We start from the raw sequence: 25,526 nt of genomic DNA, 5'->3' as shown, positions 1-25,526 counted from the left end.
GCCTAGCCTGCAGTTTCTTAATCTAGACATTTTTCTGTTGAAATCCCATTTGTCACATGGGATCTCAAAAGTAAAATACGACTGCAGTAATTCTCAGTTTAACTACTGATATCACAGTCACCCACTCCCTAGCCTCGTCTCTCCATTTCCCTCTTAGTTCTTTTTCCTTCACCTTTTAAGTCTCTACCTCATGTTATGGAAGGCTGTCAACTGAACATTAGTCTTTGACCTGTAAAACTAATGAAGACTATCTTTGTTTCAGTCTGACCTTAACCCTAACACTTCTCTGTATGTAAGTTCAGATTTTAGGTAGTCCTTGCTCTAGGTCACAACCAGTTTAAATACACTCAGTAGCCTGACCTTATAATGCTAGTCATAGAATACAAATGGAGGCTGAGTTTGGTGAATAAAATGGAATTATAAAGGAGGATGAAGAGTCAGGTTCTTGAGTAAGAAGTTATAAAACTCAAATCATAACTTCTGTTCACAGGTCAATTAAATGCAAAATGCAAAATAAGATATTTCATGTAATCATTCCTAACATTAAAAAAGCAGAATGAATTACTGTATGTTCACCTATACCAAAATAATGGATTCAGTTGCAATATGCATAGTTTCGAGTAGGTTCAGCTTTTCATTTATGTTTAAATGATTTTATCACAATTCAGTGTTTTACTATCTAGGAATCGTCAATATCCTTAGGTCTTTAGGTTTGTAGGATATACATGGCTGAGTCATTAAGATGCTCATTACTTGTGTTAATATATCCATAAGTAATGTTTCTCTGTTTCTAGCAACATAGTAAGGAGAGATCAATATCAGTAATCTTACCTTTGAATATAAGCATAGAAAAACTGAAGCATGCAGACTTCCAAAGAAAGATGTTTCTATAAATAAAAGAAATCAATTTTATAGTGAAGAATGCTGCCTTTTCTTTTTCATTGTTGCAACTTTGTATCTTACTGCCAATTTTTAATTAAAAAAATTAAAAGAACAAAATAATAAATTTTTCATTAATGAGCCATGCAGCTCTCTTCCACTTAGTAGGAAAAATTCATAACACAAGAGCTATTTTAAAAGTTGAAAATAGATGGAAGGAATGGAAAGATTGTCAATTTTTCCTTCCATATATCAGAAGTTGACAGTCCACCACTCACTTTTAAATGATTCATGTACTCTGTAAGTATCAACACTATTTTAGGTAGCTTATGCTTGGTGCTATTAGAATTGAGATTTTTAATGAAATGCGTATTTAAGTCTTATTACACATATATGTTCAGTTAGTGTAGTTCAAATTTGTGATCAATTCCTAAGAGCTTTAAATATAGCCACTAAATTAAAGATAGTGTTGAGTGTAATATATAATAAAAATAAAACACCTGCCCTTGGAAGTTAATGAGAGGCTGGAGAATGATATTGATGACCACTGACGTTTATCAATTTGTGCTTTTTTAGTCCCAACTATTTCCTTGAAGGTTTCCCGTTTTACCACACAAAGAAAAATCAAGTGTCTAATAGATTCAGAACTTAATAAGGGGACACAGGTTGGTGGCACAGGATGGTGGATTGGCTCTAATTTGTTTTCATATCCCTCATGTATAGCTCAATGTCTGGCACAAATAGGTACTCTAAAAACAAACTAAAAATCCTATGACAAATGCCCCAGTTTTTATTAAAAGCTTAATAAGGACACTGACTATTCACACACATCTTACTCCCTTTGGAAACTCAAGATAAAAGGAAAACATAATTCAACATTTTCAGATATATGTCATAATTCTTTAAAGGATATGATTAAGTCTATTTTGGCTTGGCTCAAAGTCTAATGTTTGTAGCTGGTAAATACTTTCTGAGAAAATACGACCTCTTGGTATTGCTTGAACAAAGAGCACAAAAAGTAGAAAAGTCCGTAATATTCCTAATTTGTAGACTTTTATTTTTGCCTGGAGACAAAGCAATGTGTGTGCAGAGACTATGTCATTCATAGTGTGGCCCTTGCATAGCACAGTATTACACATGGTCAAGAAATGATATTGACTAGAACTAAGGTTACAGCAAAATTTGGGGAGTTCACAGAGTTAAGAGATTCATTCAGAAAAGAAAGCAATAAGGAAGCTGTGAAAAATGGCAACAACTGAGAGAAGCAAATCTTGAGCTCTGGCTTATGTTCTTTAAGTGACCAGAAAAATCTCCCCTGAGAATTTTAGTCACATGGTCCCTGACTGCCTTTGAGGAACATATGAAGATATGAGCAGTTAACTGCTCTTCACTGACTACTGAATAATCAGAATAGCAAGTCACTACAAATATTGATAATTGTTTTGATTGAAGCAGTGTGAGGGCCACATGCAGCCATCTCTGCAATCTGTACTATATTGAAAGGACATTATTGTACAAAAAAAAAATCTTACCAGCATAATTTCTGAAACAGAATTGTAAACACATGTGAAGAAGAGTTTTTTCTTACCTTGTCCTTGGCTATGGCTGGTGGCTGCTTTAAAACTTCTTTTACAGTCTGGATAACAGTTTCTGCTCTCATGACACTGATTGAACGAACCAATTCCACTAATAAAAGCTGTTCTTCACTGGCTGCAGGAATGACCTAGGTAATAAATCATTGTATTTATGTATGTATGTGTGTATATAAGTCTTTTAGGGGAAGTTACAGAATTAAGAGAGTATTTTATGACCTCTTCTTTTTTTAGATTTTATAGAGATGAGGTCTTGCTATTTTGCTCAGCCTTGTCTCAAACTCCTGTGCTCAAAGTGATCCTGGTGCCTTGGCCCCCCAAAGTGCTAGGATTACAGGCATGAGCCACCGCACACAGCCCTGGCCTCTATTTAAGTCCCTTTATTAAAGACCTCTTCAAGTCCCTTGACTACTGTAGGCAAATTTTACTTTTATTTTTTATATATATATATATTTTTTTGTTTTTTGAGATGGGGTTTTGCTCTGTCTCCAAGGCTGGCGTGCAGTGGCTCAATTACAGTTTACTGCAGCCTCAACCTCATAGGTTTAAGCGATCCTCTTGCTTCAGCCTCCTGAGTAGCTGAGACCACAGGCATGCCACTATGCCCAGATAATTTTTTAATTTTTTGTGGAGACAGGGTCTCCCTATGTTGCTCAGGGTCAAAATTTATTTTTTTCTAATCAATACATGTTCATCACCTCAAAAAATAAAACAGAACAATAAGCTTTATAAAAAAAAATGGTATTGTCCTATATCTCTTCCCATGCCCCAAAGCAACCATGCTCAACTCTTTAAGTTCTTTTCCATTTTGTCTAAATAACATACAGTACTATTTTTCCTATTTCCCGATTTTCTTTTACACATTATCTATTCATTATTTTGGAAGACAAAGATGTAGCTCTCTCTTACACTTTTCTACCTATCCTGCCAACACTGTTGTACTGTATTTTTATTTAAATCCATATCTAATGTTCACATGATTATTTGTGGTTGCACTGTGTATTGTACTAGCATTGTATTTGTTTTATGGTACAACTTTTTGTTTTTCCTGGAGCTAATTGCTTTGTTTGCTTCATTTTCTCTGCACCTATTAAAAATTCATCCCTAAATGCTTCAACTGTAAATCTCTAATTACATATTCAAATACTTCAGGTAATTAATTTGTATCTTTTCCTCCCTCTCTTTTTTCCTTGAGACATTTCTGTTAGATGTCTTTTTATTCTACCCTGGGTTGATACTCTCTAGGTTTGCTACACAGTGTCATCTTGCTATCTCTCCTGTTACCATTATCTCAGAGATTCCCCTTGCTGTCTCTTTTGTGTTGGAACCCCTGTTTCTTGGATCTCCCGTCTTCTTCATTCTTGGTTTATTCCTCCTCTGGTGGACTTACATCTTCCAGTAGCCGCGAAAAAGTGAACTGATAGCAATTTTCCTTGCTGCTGTTGTTGTTGCTGAGACATTGCATAGCTGAAAATGTTCTGAGTGACAGTTTGGCTGGAGATAGAATTATGGATTGAAACTACCTTCCCATCAAAATTCCCAGTGTTGCTGTTAACAAATCTCATCTTTATTCTTTTGAATGTGACCAGTATTCTTTCTTCAGAAGATTTTAGGATCTCTTCTTTATCTCCAGTGTTCTGAAATTACATGCTAATCTTTGTGCAGATCTCTTTTCACAGTGCTACACACAATCTGGAAACATATTTATTTCATTCCTGAGGAATTTTATTGTATTATTTCTTTGTATTTTTCTCCTCTTGTTTTTAAATTCTGCAGAAAGACACTGGGTCTCTAGTATCACTTCTCTAATATTCTTATCTCTTTTCTCCTGTTTTCCATATCTTTAAATTTGTATTCCATTTCTGGTATTTATCCACTTTCTGTTCCAACCCTCCTAAAAATATTGCTTTTTTTCTGCTGTAGAATTTTTAATATCCATGAAAAATTTTAATTTTTGGAATGGTCTTTCCTATACTCTCCCTTTCTACCTCATGGTCTCACCCACTGAAGGACATTATTATTATTTACATTTTCTTCTGTTATCTGCATTGTTTGACTTTTAAAAATCTAGCTGTTTCAGTCTGTCTATCACATTAGAGACTTTATGTGACTGATAATCCTTGGCTCTCTATTTAAATATGAGGAATAATAATATAGCTAATATTTACACAGTGATTAAATGCTAGGCATTGCTCTATGTGAATTACATATTATCAGCTATAATATACCTGATAATCCTCCTGCCTCAGCCTCATGAGTAGCTAGGTCTACAGGCACATGCCACCACACTTCACTATTTTTATATTTTGTAGAGACAGGGTCTCATGAGGTCTTGAATTCTTGGCCTCAAGCAATCCTCCCACCTTGGTCTCCCAAAGTGCTAGGACTGTAGCTATGAGCCACTGTGCCTGGCTTCAACATGCCATGTTAAATCAAGTGTTCTTTACTGCTTCTAAGTAGTACAGGATTTAAATTTTCAATGTGAGTGCTATCTACTACTGCATCTTCACATGCAAATAATGTAATATGGTGTGAATGTTTATTTTGATTACTTTAAAAATGTAAAAGCACAAAAATAAATCAGGAATTGTTAGGTGGAAAAAAATCATATTTTTTATATAAATGTAAGTTATACAATAGCCTTACTATTCTAATGTACCGTGATTCGTTTTCAATATAGAGCATTTCTCTTGAGCTTTGAAACTCAGAAAGCAACAAAATTCACATACATAACTCAGCTAAGACCAACGGCAAAGTGAGACCTCATCTCTATGAAAAAAAGTAGAAAAAAAAAATTTGTAAATTATATTTAGAAACAAGAACTCTTTGAATTATCATATCATAATAAACTACAGTCAAGATGAAAATTTTTCTCCATATCCTTGCTTTGGACCCTAAATGACTAGCACTTAAAAAATATACTGTACCATATTACCATTTCTATTTAGTTTTAATATCATACTAATTTCATTTCCACATAATATCTTTTATATTTGACCTCAAATTTTATTTTTATCTTTATTTACTTATTTTTTGAGACAGGGTCTCACTTTGTTGCCCAGGCTGGAGTGCAGTGGCGTGATCTCGGCTCACCACAACTTCCGCCTTCTGGGTTTAAGCGATTCTCCTGCCTCAGCCTCCTAAGTAGCTGGGACTACAGGCGTGTGCCACCATGCCCAGCTAATTTTTGTATTTTTAGTAGAGGTGGGGTTTCACTGTGTTGGCCAGGCTGGTCTGGATCTCCTGACCTCATGATCTGCCTGCCTCAGCCTCCCAAAGTGCTGGGATTACAGGTGTGAGCCACTGCACCTAGCCTTGACCTCAAATTTTAATCAATACTTAAAGAAATTAAGGCAACAATTTATCTAAACCTGTCAACAAACTTTTGCTTTACACTCCAATCTACCCCGGCACCACTGCAATATATGGAGAAGTGAAAATTAGCATGTACTCACCAAATGCAAAACAAAAAGTGCCAAATGTCTAAATACATACCTTGGTCCTGGTGGTGGTTTTATTCTGTCTTCTTTCATTCCACACAAATGCAATGGCAGCCATAAAGTGAACACCATGATTCATTGAAATAGGGCCCAACAATTCAAGAATCTGTTGTCTCAAGTTCTAAAACAGTTTGAAGCAAATGAAAGTGAAATTAAAAAAAAATGAAAACATTTACAACTAGACTGCATTTTTGGTTTCTTTGAAATAATATAGTACTTACAGGTTTTACTATATAAATAACACTAGAGGAAACTTTAATTTAAGGGCTACAACATGACTATAATTCTGAAAGAAAAACAAATCCTATAAAATGATGGCTACCAATCAGCTAAATACAAGTCTATTCACTGTGAAAAGATACTGGAAAAACACAACACATATAAAATTCGACTTAGCAGGTTTGACATAGAGTCCTTTAAAAAAAGGTGAGGGATTCTATAATTATAAAACAACTTCTGTTTTATTTAAGTAAAACAAAACATAAAAAGTATAGCTTAATCCAAGCATCAAAACTTAGATCAAATGTCCTAATGGTTCCCACCCTTATCCTTCTCCCAATTCCCTATGTGTTCCCTTGGATCCCAGATCCAGGTGGTCTGGTCTAGGAGTAAAATTAGGTTATTGAAGGATGTCAATTTGACAACTTGACATGGCACAGCATTTGGAAAATATCAAGCAAGGAAGAAAAAAATTAAAAATCAATAATTAATCCCATCATCCTGAGATAATTACTGATAAAATGCAAACTTTATTCCTTTTTCTACAGATAACATTTTTTATATAACTGAAAATATGGTATTTGTTCAATTATGTAACATCCCTGGTTTCACTGAGCTTTTGAGCCCTTCTCCATCCAATAAGAATTCTTCAAAACCATGAATATTAGTGGCTATGTAATGAAACACTGAAAGGATAATTTAAACATTCCCTAATTCATTGTTTAGGGTCTCTCTTTTTTCTGCCATTAAATAATACTATAATGAACACTTTGTATATACATCTTTGTATAATTTCAATTACCTTAGAATTCACTCCTAAAGTAGATTACTAGGTCAAAGACTATGAAATCTTTAAAGCTGTCTGTACATATTGCTAAATTGTTTTCTAGGAGGGCCTTGCATATTAAAATCTCAATTTAAAATGCCCTAAAAAAAAGGAACAAAGTTCTAACATGTATGAATGAACCTTAAAAATATGTCACGTGAAAGAAGCCAGACACAAAAGACCAAATATTATCATTCCCTTTATATGAACTTTTTCAGAAAAAGCAAATCAATATATGGAGAGAATAGATTAGTGGTTGATTGGGATTAGGGATGGGAACAGGGAGTGAGTGCAAATGGCCAGGAAGAATCTTTGTGGTAAAGGACATATTTAAAAATTGGACTGGTAAAGGATATATTCAAAAATTTAAACTTTGTAAATTTACTAAAAAAATTACTGAATTGTATACCTAAAAATGGGCAAATTCTGTGACATGTCAGCCATAGCCCAGAAAAACTGTTAAAAATTATTTGATAATTAATCTATGCAGGGTCCTGTAAATGCTACACAAATTATTCACATATTCTGAATATAATCTTTGGGAAGGTCCTCAAACAGACTTCTGAGCTCTACAGATTAAATATGAATTGTCTAACCTTTGTAGCTCCAAGATTAATAGTGGTAACAGATGCGGATGCAGCAATAATCATCTTTTCTGAAGAATCGGCTTGATGCAGTATGCTCCAAAGCAGTGTCACAGAGGACATGATCATATGAAGGATTGAGAGGATTCCACTGCGTGCTTCAAACAAGTGTTTCTGGTCTACATTGACCAAAAGCTATTAACAGTTGGGGAAAAAACCTCATTACTTACTGAGATTTACAAATGGAAATATATTAGACCTCATAGTCTTTCAAAAGAAGTCAAATATTTATGCAGTCTTACTTGGTGATACTGTGTAGTTGGATCCAACAAACAGTAATGGATAATGGCTGTAATCCCTTCCAAAAGAGTAAGAATCATATCTGGTGGAATAACTGATGCCATCCACAGAGGCCTGAAATAAAATGCATTCATTTAAACACAAGTTTTATGATAGTATAGTTCATATTTTATCACTAGGAAATACTCACAATGTGTCAGGTACATAGAAAATGTGCAATAAATACTAGATTAATAAATGGCTAAAAGAATAAATCAGAGTCTTTTATTTCCTAATCTATAAAATAAGTGAGTTGGACTAAATATACTAGAGTTCCTCTTGGCTAAAGAATTCTATACAAAATAAACACATGATGGCCAGTGAATCTCTAGCCACTGAGGAATGGCAGGCATATTAATATTAAACAACAAAGGCAGTTTTCTTATTATTTTACATGTGGAAACTAAGGTTATTCTGAAAAATGAGATAGTCTACTGGAACTAATTTTTCAGACTTCATGTTAAGCATGGGGACTCAGATTGAATTTGCCACTAAACCATGAAAATCCAAAACAAAAAACAAAATTGGATGGAAAAGATTTGTAAATTTAAATTATTTTCAGTCTAAAACTGATTTGCACTTAGATAAAGCAGACAAAACCCGGGAAACCCTTTCGTAAGCTTCCTATTAGTTTTGCCAGCTCAGGCAAGAAGAACATTGAAATTAATTTCAGTCCTTGGAAGAAAATAAGCCTGTTTAAATATTCCTTCCCTTTTCCATTTTAGATTCTTTTACTGATACTTTTCCTCGAGCCACATTTTTTTTTGTGGAAAATAATATACTATTTGTAACCTACCAAAAACCACTAATTTATTTATTCAAGTTGTGACCAACTTTCCAGACATTAAGCAGTCACTTATTTAAAAAATTTCAGTACCAATAAAGTTAAAAGTCACCTCTTACCTACTGTCAGATAATCCTGTTTCGTATTTGTACTGCTGAATTAGATTATCTAGATTTCTGCACAGTTGTAGTGTCACAGAAACAACTACTCTCTGTAGAACTTTTCCCATGTAAGGCAGAGTAGATGTGATTAAACCGATCCATTGTGGGTGCATCTTACATGCACAGTGCTGATGCAAAGCTCGTATCACTGCACAGAGGAACATGCCTTGACACGTGATTGGCTGAGCATGCAAATACTGAAGAGAAGTCATGGGTTGATGGGGACTGATGTGTTCCAAGTCAGATATACCAAAATCAAAACCTGTTTCATTCTCTTCAGGAATAGTCATCACTCTGTGTTCTAGAACAATCAGCCTCTGAAGCACCTTAAGAAGTTGTGACTGCAACGTGCTGCCATTGTCAAATTCATCCTCTGAAAAATTAATAAGGCTGTCCTCTGAGAAACCTTCTTCCACAGCAACCATGTTCTTACCTGCCATTTTTTCACTATGCCATTTCTGAGCACTAAAGATAGATGACAGCAAACAATGAAGAATCACTTTCTGAACTTTGCACTTAGATAACATATCAGAAATAAAACTAGGGAAACCCTTCGCTGAGCTTTCTATTACTTTTGCCAGCTCAGTGAAAAGTAGTGTCAGAATTTCTATGCTCATCATCTGCATGTTTCGATTGCCTATTAAATCTTGTGCAGTAACCTTGACATGGGTTGGGTAATGGCTACGCATGTAATATAGGCAGAGAGAAATAAGAATTTCTATGTACATAGAACTCCGGAAGTTATGATTTGAGTCTACTGGAATGTGACTATAAAAATCTTTGCCCATAACAGAAATCCGGTGTCTGGCCAATAGATTCTGAAGGAGAGACAACTGAGGAGTATATGCATTATTTACACTAGTAGTTGAAATGGCATTTACAAAAGCAATAGGGTTAGTTTTCAAGATGGCTTTGATGGCAGAGAAAGCATACAAAGTCCTGGATGAATCATACAACTGGAGATACAGGAGCACATGTTGATAGAGAGGGTGAATGTTGAAACTGGGAGATTTCCGAGATCCTGGAGAACCCATGTCACTTTCAATTTCAGAAATGTCTCCCTCTCCACAGCTATACCAGTTCTCTAAATCCAGACCATCACTAAAGAATACACTGGTTTGTTTGAGTTTTTCATTGGAAGATTTTTTCTTGTCATCATCCTTTTTTCTGGCAAGTTTTACTTTAGGTTTTGCTCCTGGTTGTTTACCTGACTCCTTAACTATTGTTTCCTTCTCCGAAACTTTTTCTGATAATTTTTCTTTGAAGCTGAATTGAATACTACTGTGACTCCTTTGTCTAGATTTGGTTTCTATGGAAGCAAAAGAAGAGTCATGAAGAGTGTGTGTGGTTCCTGAAATACAAGGTGAGGAGCTATTCCTGGATATTCCATTTGCCACACACTCATGGCCTCTCTCTGCAGACACAGACAGAAACTGAGAACTTTCATTACTCAGCAAAACATTCTGACTCTGTTGAATAGAGTCATCTTCAATTTTAATTGTCTCTTCATCTGGATCTGTATCACTGCACTTTGGGGGCATAGCTTCAATTTCTAATTGAGATGTAACTGATGCAGATTCCACTTCGAGGCCACTTACAACTTTACATATCAGGTCAAACACTACCTGCTGAACATCATCATCTGGGGAGCTTTCCTTTAGCATTTGAGAATCCTCTTGGGCATTCACGGTTTCAGGATCAACTTCATAACTCAAGTTGTCCCCTGCAGAGGACTGTGAACATCCCGAATCAGAACTCTGAAGTATTTCTATCTGTTGGTCTGGAAGATCAAAATCAGACACAACCATTGGAATTGTCTCACTGCTGGTACTTAGGAGGGAAAGTCTGTCACTTAATGGATTCACAGTGAGACTAAAGTTCTCTATTTCATCCATGGTAAGTGGCTTTTCACCATTTCCCTTCGATGTGATGAGTTGTACTTGGCTCACTGATATATGAGAAAAACAGTAAAAGAAGAAAAATGCAAAATGCATTAAAATAATTGAAATGTAGACTGATCAAAATTTTTAATCATTAGTGTCATCATCTACTTATATTTTCCTACTAAAATTACATTTTATTTTATTGCAGGTGAAAATTTTATTTTTCCTCCCTAATACCTCACTTTAGTTATGCTGTTTCTAAACTCTCTAGGCCGGGCGCGGTGGCTCACGCCTGTAATCCCAGCACTTTGGGAGGCCGAGGCGGGCGGATCACAAGCTCACGAGATCGAGACCACGGTGAAACCCCGTCTCTACTAAAAATACAAAAAATTAGCCGGGCGCGGTTGTGGGCGCCTGTAGTCCCAGCTACTCGGGAGGCTGAGGCAGGAGAATGGCGTGAACCCGGGAGGCGGAGCTTGCAGTGAGCCGAGATCGCGCCACTGCACTCCAGCCTGGGCGACAGAGCGAGACTCCGTCTCAAAAAAAAATAAAAAAAAAAAAAATAAAAAAAAAATAAACTCTCTAAAGAGTTTAAAATTAGCAGCAAACCACAAATATATAATTAATTTCTGTATTTCTTAGGTGGCATACATTAATGACGTTCTTCTTTTAGAAAAGGTGGAAGGCTTAGTGACATACAAAATAGTACATACCAAATGCTAGCAAATTTAGGGAAAGAATCATGATACCATTGATGAGATCTGGCACTGATCTCAGAGAGGAGGTGAGAATTCAGCAGAGTTCGATAAAGCATTAACAGAAAGACACTCTGGCAATAAGCAGGGTCATACAAATTCTTACAAGATTCAGAAGAAGCAGTGGAAAAGAAGCCAGAGAGAGGAACCAAGACTCTGTAGAAACGCACTAGAGATGAAGCAGGAATATGACAGTTTGGTTTCAGCTTCATCACTTACTAGCCATGAGACTTTGAGAAAGCCATAGTCTTCCAGGCATCAGCAACCTGCTCAGTAAAATGATCTTTTCATTACAGACCCCACAGGGTTTGTCAAGAGACAAATGACATATGTGAGAGTCTTTTGTCCCTTAAATAAAATAAGGGGACATTATCACTGTATAGAAGGCATCACTCAACAGTTTATAAAGTATGGACTTTGTAGTAATATAGTAACAGTGAATATTTAGGCATGTCACAAACATGTCTACATCTGATGGTCATAATAAAACCTTGAAAGTTGGGCATTATTCTTCTCCTAAAAGATGAGGAAAATGACTCATGAAATACAGAATGTGTATTACAGGTTTACTATAAATTCCCATTGAAGTATCTACAGAGCCTGTAGGACCAGAATTGCTAACTAAGCTCTAAAGATATTTCCATCAAAACTGAAGAATGTCTCTAACCAGAGCTGTGCCTGATTCCTGCCCTGAAAAAGTCAACTGAGAGACCCATATCCTCTACGATGGTCATTGACACAGTACATTCTGACATGGTCCACACAGCATTGCTAGTGCATGAGGAGGGGAGAAAATAAGCCCATGGAGAAAATCTCACATGCACTTCTTCCACCAATTACTGTTATATTCACTTATCACTTTATTTTGATAATTCTAAATAAAGCTGTCTACTTCTATGTGATATTCACCATTGCTGCAGGCAAAATTTTGCATGAAATGCTTGTCATTGTCCTCTCCTGGATAACAGGGAGCCTTATTCCAATAACGTTCTGCTTGTACACGCTGTACTGAAACCCTCTGAGTTTTTGGATGAAGCAGGAGCAATAACAATGGTTCCAAAACTCGTGCAATATCATGTCTTTGTAGGACTTGGTTCAGCCAGGCTTGTCCCACAGAGCTAGTAGAACCATCGAGACTGTTAAGGCTATCTAACATGATGAACAGTGACCTAAAATAAACACAAATAATTAAAATAAAGAACCAAACATCTACCTTGTCACACTCTTTTATAAAATCAATAAATTGGGTTTCTTACTTTGAATTAACTATTTTGAAGTAGTCATACTTCAGGATAAATTTTGATCATAGCATTTTAATAATCTTAATCCCAATAGTCTCAGTAGGCATAAGAAAGGAAAAAAACTTTTGCCCTTCTAAAAATATACTTATGCTTTGAAATTTCACAAGCATACATTACTAAGATTAATACTGAAGAATTGAAAAAAAATATGATTAGTCTTGTTTTAGGAACATTTTCCTGTTCATATTATCAAGCACTGAGCCTTTGGCAAGTCAGCATTACTCCATGTTGATCCATGTTCCTCTGCTCACACTATCCCTGAGTCAAAGCTATGTGCTTAATTCAAGGAAAAATCTGTGAATGGTATGAAAGTGTGCTTTGGAATCAGAAAAACCCAAGATTCAAATCTTTTGTGTGTTGTTGGGCAAGTAACAACTTTTCCTGACCTCTGTTCCCTCACTTGTAAAATTAGGAAAGATAGTTGTCAAATAAGAGATGATTATTTATAAAGTAAAGGTTCAATATATTCAATACACTGTAGGGGTTCAATATATGGTTCAGTATCAGATCACTTAAAAATGGTAATGCTGGTTGAAAAGCACCAGCTGAAATAACGTTCAGTAGAGGACAATTCTGATCCTGAGCTGAGCTTGAACACAGATTCATGGCCACCACTATGAGACCGGCTGGTGAGACTACCTTATGACAATATGTGAATCCACCTAAAAATGGCAGCTCCTTGGAATTTAATGCAGATCTGATATCTGAAGTCACCTATGTAGTCCAGACAAAAACCAAAACCACTCTCAGGCAGCTACAAGTTCTCTGGATTCATGGAAATAATTTGTTAGTGTTTTCGGCTATAGATTTTAACAAATCTAGTTTAGGCAGAAGATTGAAAATAATTGCTTGAGAAACACATAATCTACTATTTATATGCAGTTTCACTAAATGTGAATATAGACTCAAGAAAGCTGTATCCATTGCTTTATCACTAGCATTATCATTCTAAGTAATGCACCTAGAATGGTGCCTGACACCTCGTAGGAATGTGATAAATAGTTGTCCAAGGAAGGGAAGGGAAACCAGGTACTCCAAAACCAGAAAGTAAATATCTGGTGGATGAGTAAAAATGCCATGCATTTTAATACAGTTTATGGTTTTCAAAATAATAAATTCTCTTTATAAAATTTATAAATTGCTATCTCCTACACTTGCCAAGCTAGACAGTAGACTCAAGGAAAGAGGCAACATTAAGCTATCTTACTGTGAAATCTTAATATAAAATGTAACTGACCTGTCAAAAGAACGTACAAAAGATGAAGATTTATTTATATGGAGATCTCTCGTTAGATGCCAAAGAACTGCAAACTTGGCATGTGCTTCCATCCTTATTTTCTGAGGAGAAACATGGGAGCTTAAATTATGTTCTTCTCTCTTGAAGATACTAAGTGATTTTAGTAAAATCAGAGTACTATTTAGGAGTACTGTATTACGTTCAACGTCCACAATATTCAAACACACATTGCAATAAACTTTATTTCTATTCTTTATGGAAGCAGAAACACAGAAAATATGTAAATATGTACAGAAATATTAAACTTAAAGGTTATCATCTCATCCTGTCTCGTAAATAATTATTCCTGAGTTTAGACTTTAAGTAATGAGCTTACTAGATTATTGTATAACAGAAGAAAAAAGTTACTAATGTACATACATCTGGAGTCCAGAAGGCACTTCCTCCTTCATTTTAATATAAACATTTAGTTGTCAAAATTGATTTCATTGCACTATATATTTTTTGTCCCAGAAATGATACATTAAACCCAAATGAGTTTTTCATCACTTATAAGCTGGTTTGACTCAAAAATTTAAACACTTAAATATTATTTCTACAATAAAAATATCAAACTACTTTTGAGATTATTTGGAAAAAGATTAATAATGGGTAAAACAATGTAAAAATAAATTATTTAGAACAGCAAGCACACTTGGTATTAGATAATAAATATGTATTAATATAAATCAAGTAGAAATTGTCACATTATCAAAACTTTTGAAGTCTTTCTTTAGCATTTATGGATCCTTTAAGCAAAAGCCCCAAGAAACCAGACTGCAACTTCCTAAATTGCTTGTGATAGTTGGGAGGCATGCTTGTTTTTTCTGTGAGCTTAATACAGGCTTTTCTTACGAAGCCTGCATTTGTATCAACCAACAGAAATGTAAAAATTAAGCAGTAAAATATATTTTAATTTTTTTCATGGATGTACATATTTATTTAGAACCTGGGAGTATTTCTTTAAAAATGAAATGCTACCCAAGTGAAAATAGGCATATAATTTGTCCTAGATTTATATTTAATGTAAAACTTAAATTGTTAGAATACAGTGCTTCCCTATTTCTGAATAATTTTGAAAAAAAATGTGTTATAGCAGAAATAGATTTTTAACATTTTTCTTGGAATAAACTTTTCATTCCTTTCATTTACTCCTTCATATAGCACTTTCTCCTCTGCCAAATGTTTATTTAACACAATTCCTTTTTTGAATATGACCCACTCAAACACACTAGCATTTTGAGTTTTTTAAAAATAGGACAATATACTTCTAAAAGGTCTTCAATCAAATCTTCTATTTATATTACAGAGCAGCACAGGAAGACCACAAACGTCATTAAATTACCCTGATGAGGTTAGTCAAAATGATTATTCCAGCTTCTTCTCAGGCTAACTGAATTATATATCACACTTCATATATATTAGAATACAAAATTCTTATTTTGGATATGTAGTATAATAATGCAAATAATATAATCTCACGTATTAGTATTCTATAGCTTATAAATATAATTTATACATTATTTCATTTCATATATATTAGTTAATAAATCCATAAGTTCCATAACTGAGGCCACTGGTTCCTCTTTAAATGATCCAAGAACTGAGACCACCAATACTAAACATCATTTCCCATAACTGTGTCCTGAACAAATAAATAAATCCAGCATTTGATTTTTGTTTTACTTTTCATATTACTGATGCTTTTGTAAACAACTTTCCTCTAGAAAGAGTTGAATACATTTATTTTAAAGATATTAAGATCACTGTGAACAAAGCTATTTTCTCTTACTCCTATGTTAACTGCAATAATTTCCCTAAAGTTTTCTTAACTTACTTTTTAGTATAGTGTGTGTGTGTGTATGTGTGTGTCGCGGGGGGCGGGGGGCGGGGGGCGGTGTGCACAAGATAAGAAGAGGATTTACCTTATCTTTATGGGTTAACTGCTGACTTATAACATCCTCACAGATGCTAGAAGAAGGAACTAAGTTATGTAATTGATAAAATAGTTCCACACTCTTCTGGTGATGCTGAGGTGTCCCATCTCCCAACTGGTCCCACAATGTTAAAGCTACATGCTATAAAAAAGATGTAAAAGTGACAGTCACAATACCATACATGAAAATTTATTTAACAAATATTTCTTATTAGGTATAAATGAATGTCTGCTGTCAGATCTGAAAGGTTTTTAATATTCTATTCTATGGGGATGAGGTTACTAAGTGCAGTCTTCCATGTACCTACTTGCTGATCACCCAAGGCCTTGGAACCTTTTATGATAGTCCTGTAATGATATTTGTTTTTAGACATCAGGCATGTTGTCTGGACATGGTGGCTCATGCCTGTAATCCCAGCATCTTGGGAGGCCGAAGCAGGAGGATCACCTGAGGTCACGAGTTTGAGACCAGCCTGGGCAACACGGCGAAATCTTGTCTCTACTAAAAATACAAAAAGTTAGCCGGGCATGGTGGCATGCACCTGTAATCCCAGCTACTCGGGAGGCTGAGACAGGAGAATTAATTGAACTCGAAAGGCGCAAGTTGCAGTTAGCAGAGATTGCGCAACAGAGCGAGACTATATCTCGAAAAAAAAATCAGACATGTGAATGTTTTCTGCAGGGCCCAGGTAAGACCCCATTTCATTATTTAGCGGTGTTAGTAAAGTGATGCTAGAATAAACTATCCTTAATAAGATACAAATCCCACATTGAATGCAATTTAATATTCATGGTTGTATATTACAGAGTGAAAAATAATTCATAGTTGAAATATCCAAACTACTTAAAATCTATAAAATAGATAATAGGTATTTCAGAGCTACGTATGTTAACGCAGCACTTGATCTGTAACAGCATTAATAATAATGCAATTAGTAATAATAATAATGCAATAATCTTCAGGATTCACTACCACAATATTATAAAATCCAACTCTAATCTAGCAGGAGGAAATATCTGAAGGGGCACAATGACTTGAAATCACATTTTAAAACTTTTTTTTAAACGTACAGTATAAAGAATCTACCTGCTTAAGATGTATACAATCCAAATCTACTTGATGTTTGATATAGAGGATAATATTTATACCATTGGGGTAGAAATCAAAGACTGAGTTTTCCGAATTTTTTTCTGAGTGACTTTATACACCACAGATGATAATGAGACAATATGACGAGTCAGAAAAACTTTTCATGAGAGTTTTGGAGTGCTAAGGTTTTACTGCATGAAAAGCAAAAGTGCTGCTCACGCCTGTAATCCCAGCACTTTGGGAGGCTGAGGCGGGCGGATTACTGAGGTCAGGAGTTTGAGACCAGCCTGGCCAACATGGTGAAACCTCGTTTCTACTAAAAACACAAAAATTAGCTGGGCATGGTGGCACACGCCTGTAATCCCAGCTACTAGGGAGGCTGAGGCAGGAGAATTGCTTGAGCCAAGGAGGCAGAAGTTGCAGTGAGCCAAGATCGTGCCACTGCACTCCGGCCTGGACGACAGAGCGAGACTGTCTCAAAAAAAAAAAAAAAAAAAGCAAAAGTGTCACAACCACTTAATCTGAAAGTAAGTTCTACTGTTCTCCTCTTTTTAGCTGAAATTGTTTCCTACATGGCTTCAGTGCCCTAATACTTCTCTTTATCCTAATATTATATTCTTATTTTTCTCCCCACTCACAAAATTGGGAATAAGATGGGGAGAGCAGTATGTCTATCAGCTGTGGCATCATTTTCTATATGGCAAGACATATTAAGAGGTGTTTAATGAAGCTTTATTATCATTTTAAAAATAATCCTTAAAGCAAACTAGGTCAAGTATCATACATGGCTGTAATGATCATCATCATGTATGCATTTCTTAGAATTTACCTTGAAAAATTCAGTCTTCTCAGCTATGTACCTCAGATTGCCCTGAGTGAGGGGAGGTCTAATAACCACAGCGACTCTTCCCTGGTTTGGACTTAAGGGTTGTGCAGGCTCTACACTGTTGATGTTTTCCCCAGTGACCATGGCCACAGACTGTGTCAGTCCCACCAGGTCCATGACTAGTGAAATAGCAACACTCTGAACACTGAAATCACTTGCTTGGCTGCAAGCATTCATCAGAGTCTGGAGCCACTGTGGAGGCTGCACATGCTCACAGTCTGAAACAAAAGATGGTAGCAATCAGAGTTCATTATACTAAACATTTCACACACACTCTAAGTTAATTTCAAAAAATAAAGCCACTAAATACTTTTAAGGCCTTGATCTGTTAACAAAACCATGGTTTCTCACCTAGTCTAGAGCTTTAATAAAGTAGCAACCATAATTTATTATACTTTTCTTCAATATATATTTTTCTTATGCCAAGTCATACAATCCATTATCCCGTCCCAAAAACCAGTATATTGATCAATAAGCATTATATAGTATTCACTGCACTGTGTGTGTATATATAAAAATCAAAATAAAAGTAAACATGTTACTGGTCATAACAAAGAAAATCAGCAGATCTACTGCTACACTATTTTTCTCCAGAGATTTCCATTTCAGCTCCAACTTACCTGCAAGCAAACTGTGAACGACATCAAAATCACAAAATCTTCCAATATATCAATCTCCCCATAGCGACAGTATTCCATTTTAAAAAAAACTTGCAAATTAAAACATTAAAAAAAAGTAACTGGCTAAAAAAATCCGTTTTAATGAATGCCTCTTTTAAAAAGAAAAAACATACTACAGAAAATACTGAAATATAAGCAAAACTGAGATGACCTTACCAGTCTCCAGTTTTTCAGAACGTAACTCTGATGTATGGTTCCCCTCAGCGATGTAAACTGGGAAACTTGAGCACTCTAGGAAGAGCTGACAGGCAGCAAGGAAGGCAGAAAGGTATTCTTTAGAAGTTTTTTGTTTACTTATGCTTCTCTCTTTTACATCTCCTTGTGAATTTCTGTCCCATTTTGAAGTCTCTCCTTGTTCTCGACCAAGATCCCCCTGATGTTCTGTAGTCAAAGCCTGAGAAAGAGAGTTATTCTGAATGATGTAGAGGTTGATAAGTCTGGTAAGAAACTGTTGGACATACTCCAAGCAGCACTGCATTGCAGTCTTTTGGGCTGTCTTCCCACTTCGGGTTGCTGTCCCCTGAGTGACTACGGAAGGGGTCTGGATGATGGTTTCTTCAGATCCCACAGTGGATGCTGTTTCTGTTTCAGAGGATGTGCTACCAATTGGGATGGTAGCTGCCCCCTGGCCCTCACTCAGTTCTCTGTCAATATCATCAGTTCGGTCTGCTTGATATTGTATAAACTCAGTGAATCCACTCTCTGATGATCGACTACTTGGTGGATTTTCTCCGTCTTCAAACACTTCAGTAGGATTTTCATGAGAAACTGATGATATCTGTTAGAGATTTTTAAGAAAGCAAAAGGCTGAGTAGCAAAGTGTACATATTAGGAATTAGAAATGACCACTTTTGAGAGATGTTTTAGACTATTCACAATTTAATCTACCCATTCTGTTGACTCTTACAGCAGCCCCTACACCGATTTATTCATTCTCCAAGTATTTATTATGCACTATACACACAGCATACATAAGGTTAGATTCTTGAGGACAAAAATACATATATAAAAGTCTCTAGGATCTATATCCTTGTTTTCAAATGGTTATTTCACCTACTTCATGAAATCACTTTCCTAATGTCTAAAAAATGCCAAGAATGAGATATGTAAGGTTAAAAAATGACATTTTAATAACTACAAATAAAATCTAATAGCTCATCTGTTCAGGGCCACATGAATGTGAAATTTTTATTGAAATGTGTAAAGTGCTAATTAAATATTTGTCTTTCAGTGAATAGTTATCGAATTCCTATCATGGTGCCAGACACTGTATTAGGTAGTAGAAATAAAAGGAATATTTTATAATCTAGAGGGGAAGATGAGAGACAATTAAATTACAATAAACAACAAATGAACCGGTTCCTGGAGTAGAACTGGAGGGTATTAGCCTTTTACTCCCTACAATAGGATAGAGTAAGTATAAATATCAAGGATATTTTCTGGCTTAATTTAAGTAAAAGTTATATGTAAGAATTCCTTGGGTGACTGAGTCAGAATATAATAGCATCATGAACTAAATGCTCTGTTGCCCAAAGCTGGGCTTCACCTAATGTTCCTTGCCTCAGTGAATGAAACTTTTCCTTGAGTCAGGAAGACAGAAACCTAGGGATCATTTTTTGTACCTTCTTCACCCCTCCTCCCCTCCCCACTTTCATATCAGTAGAGGCATTAAGGGTGCAGGCCTTGAGTCAACTAGGGCTCTGCCATTCACTAGTTATGTGATACCTGGCAAGTTATTTAACTTCTCCAAACCACCATTTCCTAATGTGTATAATTGAGGGACAGTAATTCCTACATTTTACAATTACTATGAGGATTACATAACGGTATATATAAAGCACATGGCAAAATGCCTAGCACCTAGTAAACACTCATGGTTAGCAATCATTACCCTTATCAATCTATTGCTAAGTCCATTTTTCCTCCTAAATATATTGCTAATCCATCCATTTCTATCTTTACTCCTCGTATCTTATTGGCACAAGTTATCACCACCTCTCACCTGCGCTACTATAGGTCTTCCCACATCTGTTTTTGTTTCTCATCTACATTTCACACTGCAGCCAGAGTAACTTTTCTAATACACAAAAGTAATTATGCCATTTGCCTTTTCCCCTCAGGGCCTTCCTGGTGCTCCTAAACAACAAAAGCCCTAGAACAGCTCAAGGCCCTCTAAGACCTGGCCTCTGCCTATCTTACAGCTGCATCTCTTGTCTGCTTGGTGCTTGTCTCTGCCTAAGAGCCTTTGCAAAATCATAGCTGAGAAAATTATGACAGTGAACGATATCAAACCTAATTGACCTCATCTTGCTTCTGTCCTCTCAACTGTCCTTGTTCATTCCTGGGTATAGGCTGAACTAGCCTTGGGAAAGAATTTAGTTTGTAGTTTAAAGCTAAACTGTTCTTGTAAAACAAATGAAAGACCACCAGCTACCAGGTTAGAATGAGAGGAGCTGGAATTCTAAATATTACCAGCCATTATTCCAGAGGTCATAAGATTTTCAACTTCCCCAATTACTCTTGTAGGTAACATCACTATGTGAACCTAAGATCAGCCTTTTGATGTCTTTTCAGGTTTTTGCATTTCTAACAACTGAATGGCCTCACCTGGACCTGCCAACCAGTTCTGTGGCCCCCACCCAGGAACTGATTCAACATAAAAAAAGCTTCTACTCCCTATGATTTCATCCCCAAGCCAACTAATCAGCACTCCCAATTCACTGGCCCCCTACCCACCAAATTATCCTTAAAGACTATGATCCTCAAGTTTTCGGGTAGACTGATTTGGGCAATAATAAAACTTCAGTCTCCTACATAGCCGGCTGTGCATAAATTACTGTTTCTCCATTGCAATTCCTCTGTCTTGATAAATTGGCTGTCTAGGCAGCAGGCAAGGTGAACTTGTTGGGCTGTTATACTTCTTCCTCTGTCAGGTGCTCTCTTTTTACCTCCCTCACCACACCAGTTCCTCTAGGGCTTCACTCAAACACACCTTCCTCAAGAAAGCATTCTTTGGCCCCAGCGTAGGTCAGGTCACCCCATTTTCCATATTCCTACCACTTGATTATTTTCCTTTGTACATTTATCACAACTGTAATTAAATGTGCACTTACTTGTATAATATTTCTCCCAATTAGAAAGAAAGGACAGAGAAGGGGAGAGACTATGTCTCGCTCACCACTGGATAGCCAGCAACTAGCACAGTGATAGCAGCAGGAGACAGACAAATCCTAGGCAGCCAGCGACGGGTCCCCGGTGAAACCCCACATTCAAGCCAAAGACAGTTTAAAGCCTAGCTACAAGTCCTGCATAAATCCACAGACCAGATTGAGACCCTCTCTTCCCATTTGGCACACTTCCCTCTGATTGATCCCCACTCTTCACCTATTTTACATATACCTACCGTTCCCTAATTGGTTATTTATACTGTTGTGCTCACCTTTGAGTGGTGCCTTTGTTTTAGCCTCTTTTGTGTACTCACAAACCAATCAGCACAAAGATGTGCTGTAAGTGTAAAATGCACACTAGATCTTGAAGACAGTACAAAAAAGAATGTAAGCTACCTCACTTATTTATATGACATCAATTTTATATAGATTACATTGAAATGATAATATATTGGCTACAATTGTCTGAATAAACTAGAATTAAAATTAACTTTACCTGCGTTTTACTTCAATGTGGGTACTAGAAAATTTTGAATTACATATGCCATTCACATGATAACTTCTACTGGAAAAGTACTGATATAGATAATTAAACTGCCCTATAAGCAAAAGCCTACAAAAGCCTACTAACATTGCATTTGGATCTAGGAAAGACTCACTATTATTTCAATGCTTACGTATAAGTGATTTTACTAAGTAACTTCTGCTTTGAAGAAATGTAAATGGTCTAATACCAAAAATAATAGTTAAAATTACCTTTTTGTCTTCCCATTCTTTGACTGAATTGTTCTGCCCACTTGGAAACTGCAAAACACCTCCAGTGCTAGCAGATAACAGTGGAGGCTGAACCTTGCTAAGGATCTTTGAGCAAAGTCTGAGAGAATATGTGAGTTCAGACAAGTGCAATGTCTGGAGATGGCTTGTCAAGGCAGAAATCATTCTGAGCAGCAACTGGGGCAAGTGTTCTGTCTGGATTTCAATATAAGTCTCCTGAAAACAAAAGTGAAATGAAAAAAGTTTAAACAATGTGGAACCCAAAAGTTACATTTTTTAATCTATATATAAATAGGCAATAATTTTACTCATCTGTAATGTTTTATATGCATCATGCTGTTAACACTGTGTATTTTATTACTGATGCCTTATAAAATTTCTATTCCCAAATTCTCAATTTAAATACTTCAAAGCATGTATTATAAAATAACCCCAGTTTTATCTGCTATATTACTAAAATTATAATATAACAAAAGTAAATAGAATTATTTAAAAACAAAACAGGCTGAATGTCATACCTGACACAGCACCCTCATACTTCTAGTAGGCTTCAAAATGAGAAAGCAAAGAAGTGAGGAGAGAAAACAGAAGGGAAAAGATTTCCAAGTCTTCATTTAATAGAAATAATATTAATATAAATGCAGCATTAGACCACTACACACTAAACAGTTACGATTTTATAACATGCAATTATGAAGTTTACCCCATGTATTTTTTATATGTATATGTCAAAGGAGAAAACACTTGAAAGATTTTATGAAAAAAAGCTTACCAAAGAGGAAAAAAATCAATTTAATTTTAAAGATGAAATGTATCTGAAGGCTTGCCTACAACATGAAATATTTGAACTATGTTATTAGATGTCCTTGATATTTTCTTACCAAGGTGGTCTTACCAAAGAAACTATGTCCAATAAAAAATCCACCAGTAAGCAGAAATTGGTCAGCTGTAATTCAGATGAGTCATTACTATCTCCAGGTCCAATCTGAAGTCTGGCATGCAGTGTCCTCCTAAAAGGATGAAATTTACTTTATCAAGTATACTGTCAAGTGATGTGAATACCTGTGACAGCATCATCATCCTTCTAATGAAGGCCAAGTCAATACTGGGTCACACACAGTAATGTTTTTGTGATGACAAATTCTATTTCCCCCAGGACACTGTACCTCTTCGTGGAAAATTCCCAAAGCAAGATACCTAGGCTGAACCTCTCCCTACAACTCCTATCCTGCACTTCGAAGTGTTCTGAATGGATCTCACTTTCTCGGACTTATTTCCCATTGCTTCCTGTACAGGTAACACCTCCTAGTTAACACTGATTAATTGCTACTTGATTTCTAACCTTGGGTCTTAAAATAGGCTCATTTGTCCTTCTGTACTACTGCCCTCCCCAGTCTCATTTTTCCCATGATCAGAATGCATCTGTCCTTCAAAGTCTGAGATCAAATGTTACCTCCTCCAGGAAGCCTCTTCTGATCCAAGTAGCAGAGATCATTCCTCCAACAAACATTCACATTAAATCATAGAAATCCTATATGACCATACATTGCCCTCCACTCTGAAGACACAAAGTAAGAATATAATATAGTCCCTGACCAGCAAGAATATAAGCATGTAGACAAATAAATGCAACAATGTGACAGTGTTGGCGGCATCGATTCTGATGGGAGAATTGAGGGAAGGAAGGAAAGGTGGGTAACCTCTACATAGGATTTTAGCAGGTGGGCAAGGGGAAAGAGTACTTTAGAAAGAATAGCACAAGTGAAGTCTCAGCAGCATTAAAGTTAACATGCTGCTAACTTTTAGAGAATAGTCCAGGTTGGCTGAAGAAGTGTGGATGTGTGCATTTGTGAATTTGTAGAAGGTAAAAACCCAGGGTAGGGTCAGGTGACAAAAAGATACGATTCCTACATTTTAATCTATTAAGACATTTATATTTTTTAATACTAGGAATATATACATGCATGTCTTATTTGTTCCCACCACAAGATCTTTGAAGACAGGGACTGTCTGTCTGCCTAGCATGATGCTTTTTAACTGGGTGCTCAACCTCTGCTGAATAAGTCAAGAACTTTCTAAACCATTAAAGAGATTAATGTATAGGAGCAACACAACCTTTTTTATTAAAAGACTTCTAATGCCCAGATCATATATAATTACATTTTTTTTTTTTTTTTTTTGGAGATGGAGTCTCACTCTGTCGCCCGGGCTGGAGTACAGTGGCCGGATCTCAGCTCACTGCAAGCTCCGCCTCCCGGGTTTACGTCATTCTCCTGCCTCAGCCTCCCGAGTAGCTGGGACTACAAGCGCCCGCCACCTCGCCCGGCTAGTTTTTTGTATTTTTTTAGTAGAGACGGGGTTTCACTATAATTACATTTTGACTACATGCTCCTGGGCCTTGAGTGGTTAATCTGGTTGAGAGAATCTGGTCTAGAAGCCAGAGATTCCACTCAGATTCACTAGTAGCCAAGGGTTTTCAGACCATATTTTTTGCTTTATTTCCTAAGGGGTAGAAGGCTTTTATCACTGCCCAGTGACAGTATGGATTAGTTCTAATGGCTTCTAAAAACACAAGTCAGGCCAAAAAGTTTTTTGTTAATCAAAATGGAAATCCTTTTGGAAAAGTGTGCTGAGGCAGCAGCCCAAAATTTGCTGTCTTTTCTACAATAATGAAAAACTACATTACTATAGACTGAAGAGGGAAAATTTTTAATCTACTCTGGTGTATGAATAACTGATCTCTAAACTCCCAATTCTAAGAGAATATGATCAATGATTTTATATCCTATGTGACAAGGTAGAGTCAGATTATGAATAATAAGTAACTAACAATTATTAGTAATAGAATGTATAAAAGAACATTCATTAAATTTAATAACTTAAAAATACCCAAA

General features: G+C 36.0%; 1 protein-coding gene across 2 annotated transcripts in view; it reads right to left on the bottom strand.

The window, feature by feature from the left end:
* Positions 1-25,526, bottom strand: part of DOP1A (DOP1 leucine zipper like protein A) — a 106,415-nt gene that overhangs the window by 20,223 nt on the left and 60,666 nt on the right. For both annotated transcript variants that reach the window (XM_025381660.1, XM_025381659.1), the window contains exons 13-26: positions 23,528-23,642; positions 23,151-23,180; positions 22,615-22,848; positions 18,848-19,469; positions 17,955-18,229; positions 16,025-16,177; positions 14,061-14,161; positions 12,432-12,691; positions 8,843-10,832; positions 7,903-8,014; positions 7,613-7,795; positions 5,967-6,092; positions 2,468-2,602; positions 832-887 (exon numbers count right to left, since the gene is read on the bottom strand). In XM_025381660.1, coding sequence (XP_025237445.1) covers positions 832-887; positions 2,468-2,602; positions 5,967-6,092; positions 7,613-7,795; positions 7,903-8,014; positions 8,843-10,832; positions 12,432-12,691; positions 14,061-14,161; positions 16,025-16,177; positions 17,955-18,229; positions 18,848-19,469; positions 22,615-22,848; positions 23,151-23,180; positions 23,528-23,642 — 4,392 coding nt within the window. The remainder of the gene's footprint in view (positions 1-831; positions 888-2,467; positions 2,603-5,966; positions 6,093-7,612; positions 7,796-7,902; positions 8,015-8,842; positions 10,833-12,431; positions 12,692-14,060; positions 14,162-16,024; positions 16,178-17,954; positions 18,230-18,847; positions 19,470-22,614; positions 22,849-23,150; positions 23,181-23,527; positions 23,643-25,526) is intronic.

This window comes from Theropithecus gelada, chromosome 4, assembly GCF_003255815.1.
Source record: "Theropithecus gelada isolate Dixy chromosome 4, Tgel_1.0, whole genome shotgun sequence".
Classification (NCBI taxonomy): domain Eukaryota; kingdom Metazoa; phylum Chordata; class Mammalia; order Primates; family Cercopithecidae; genus Theropithecus; species Theropithecus gelada.
The sequence above is the reverse complement of the archived record's forward strand: the minus strand, read 5'-3'. Positions and strand labels throughout refer to the sequence as shown.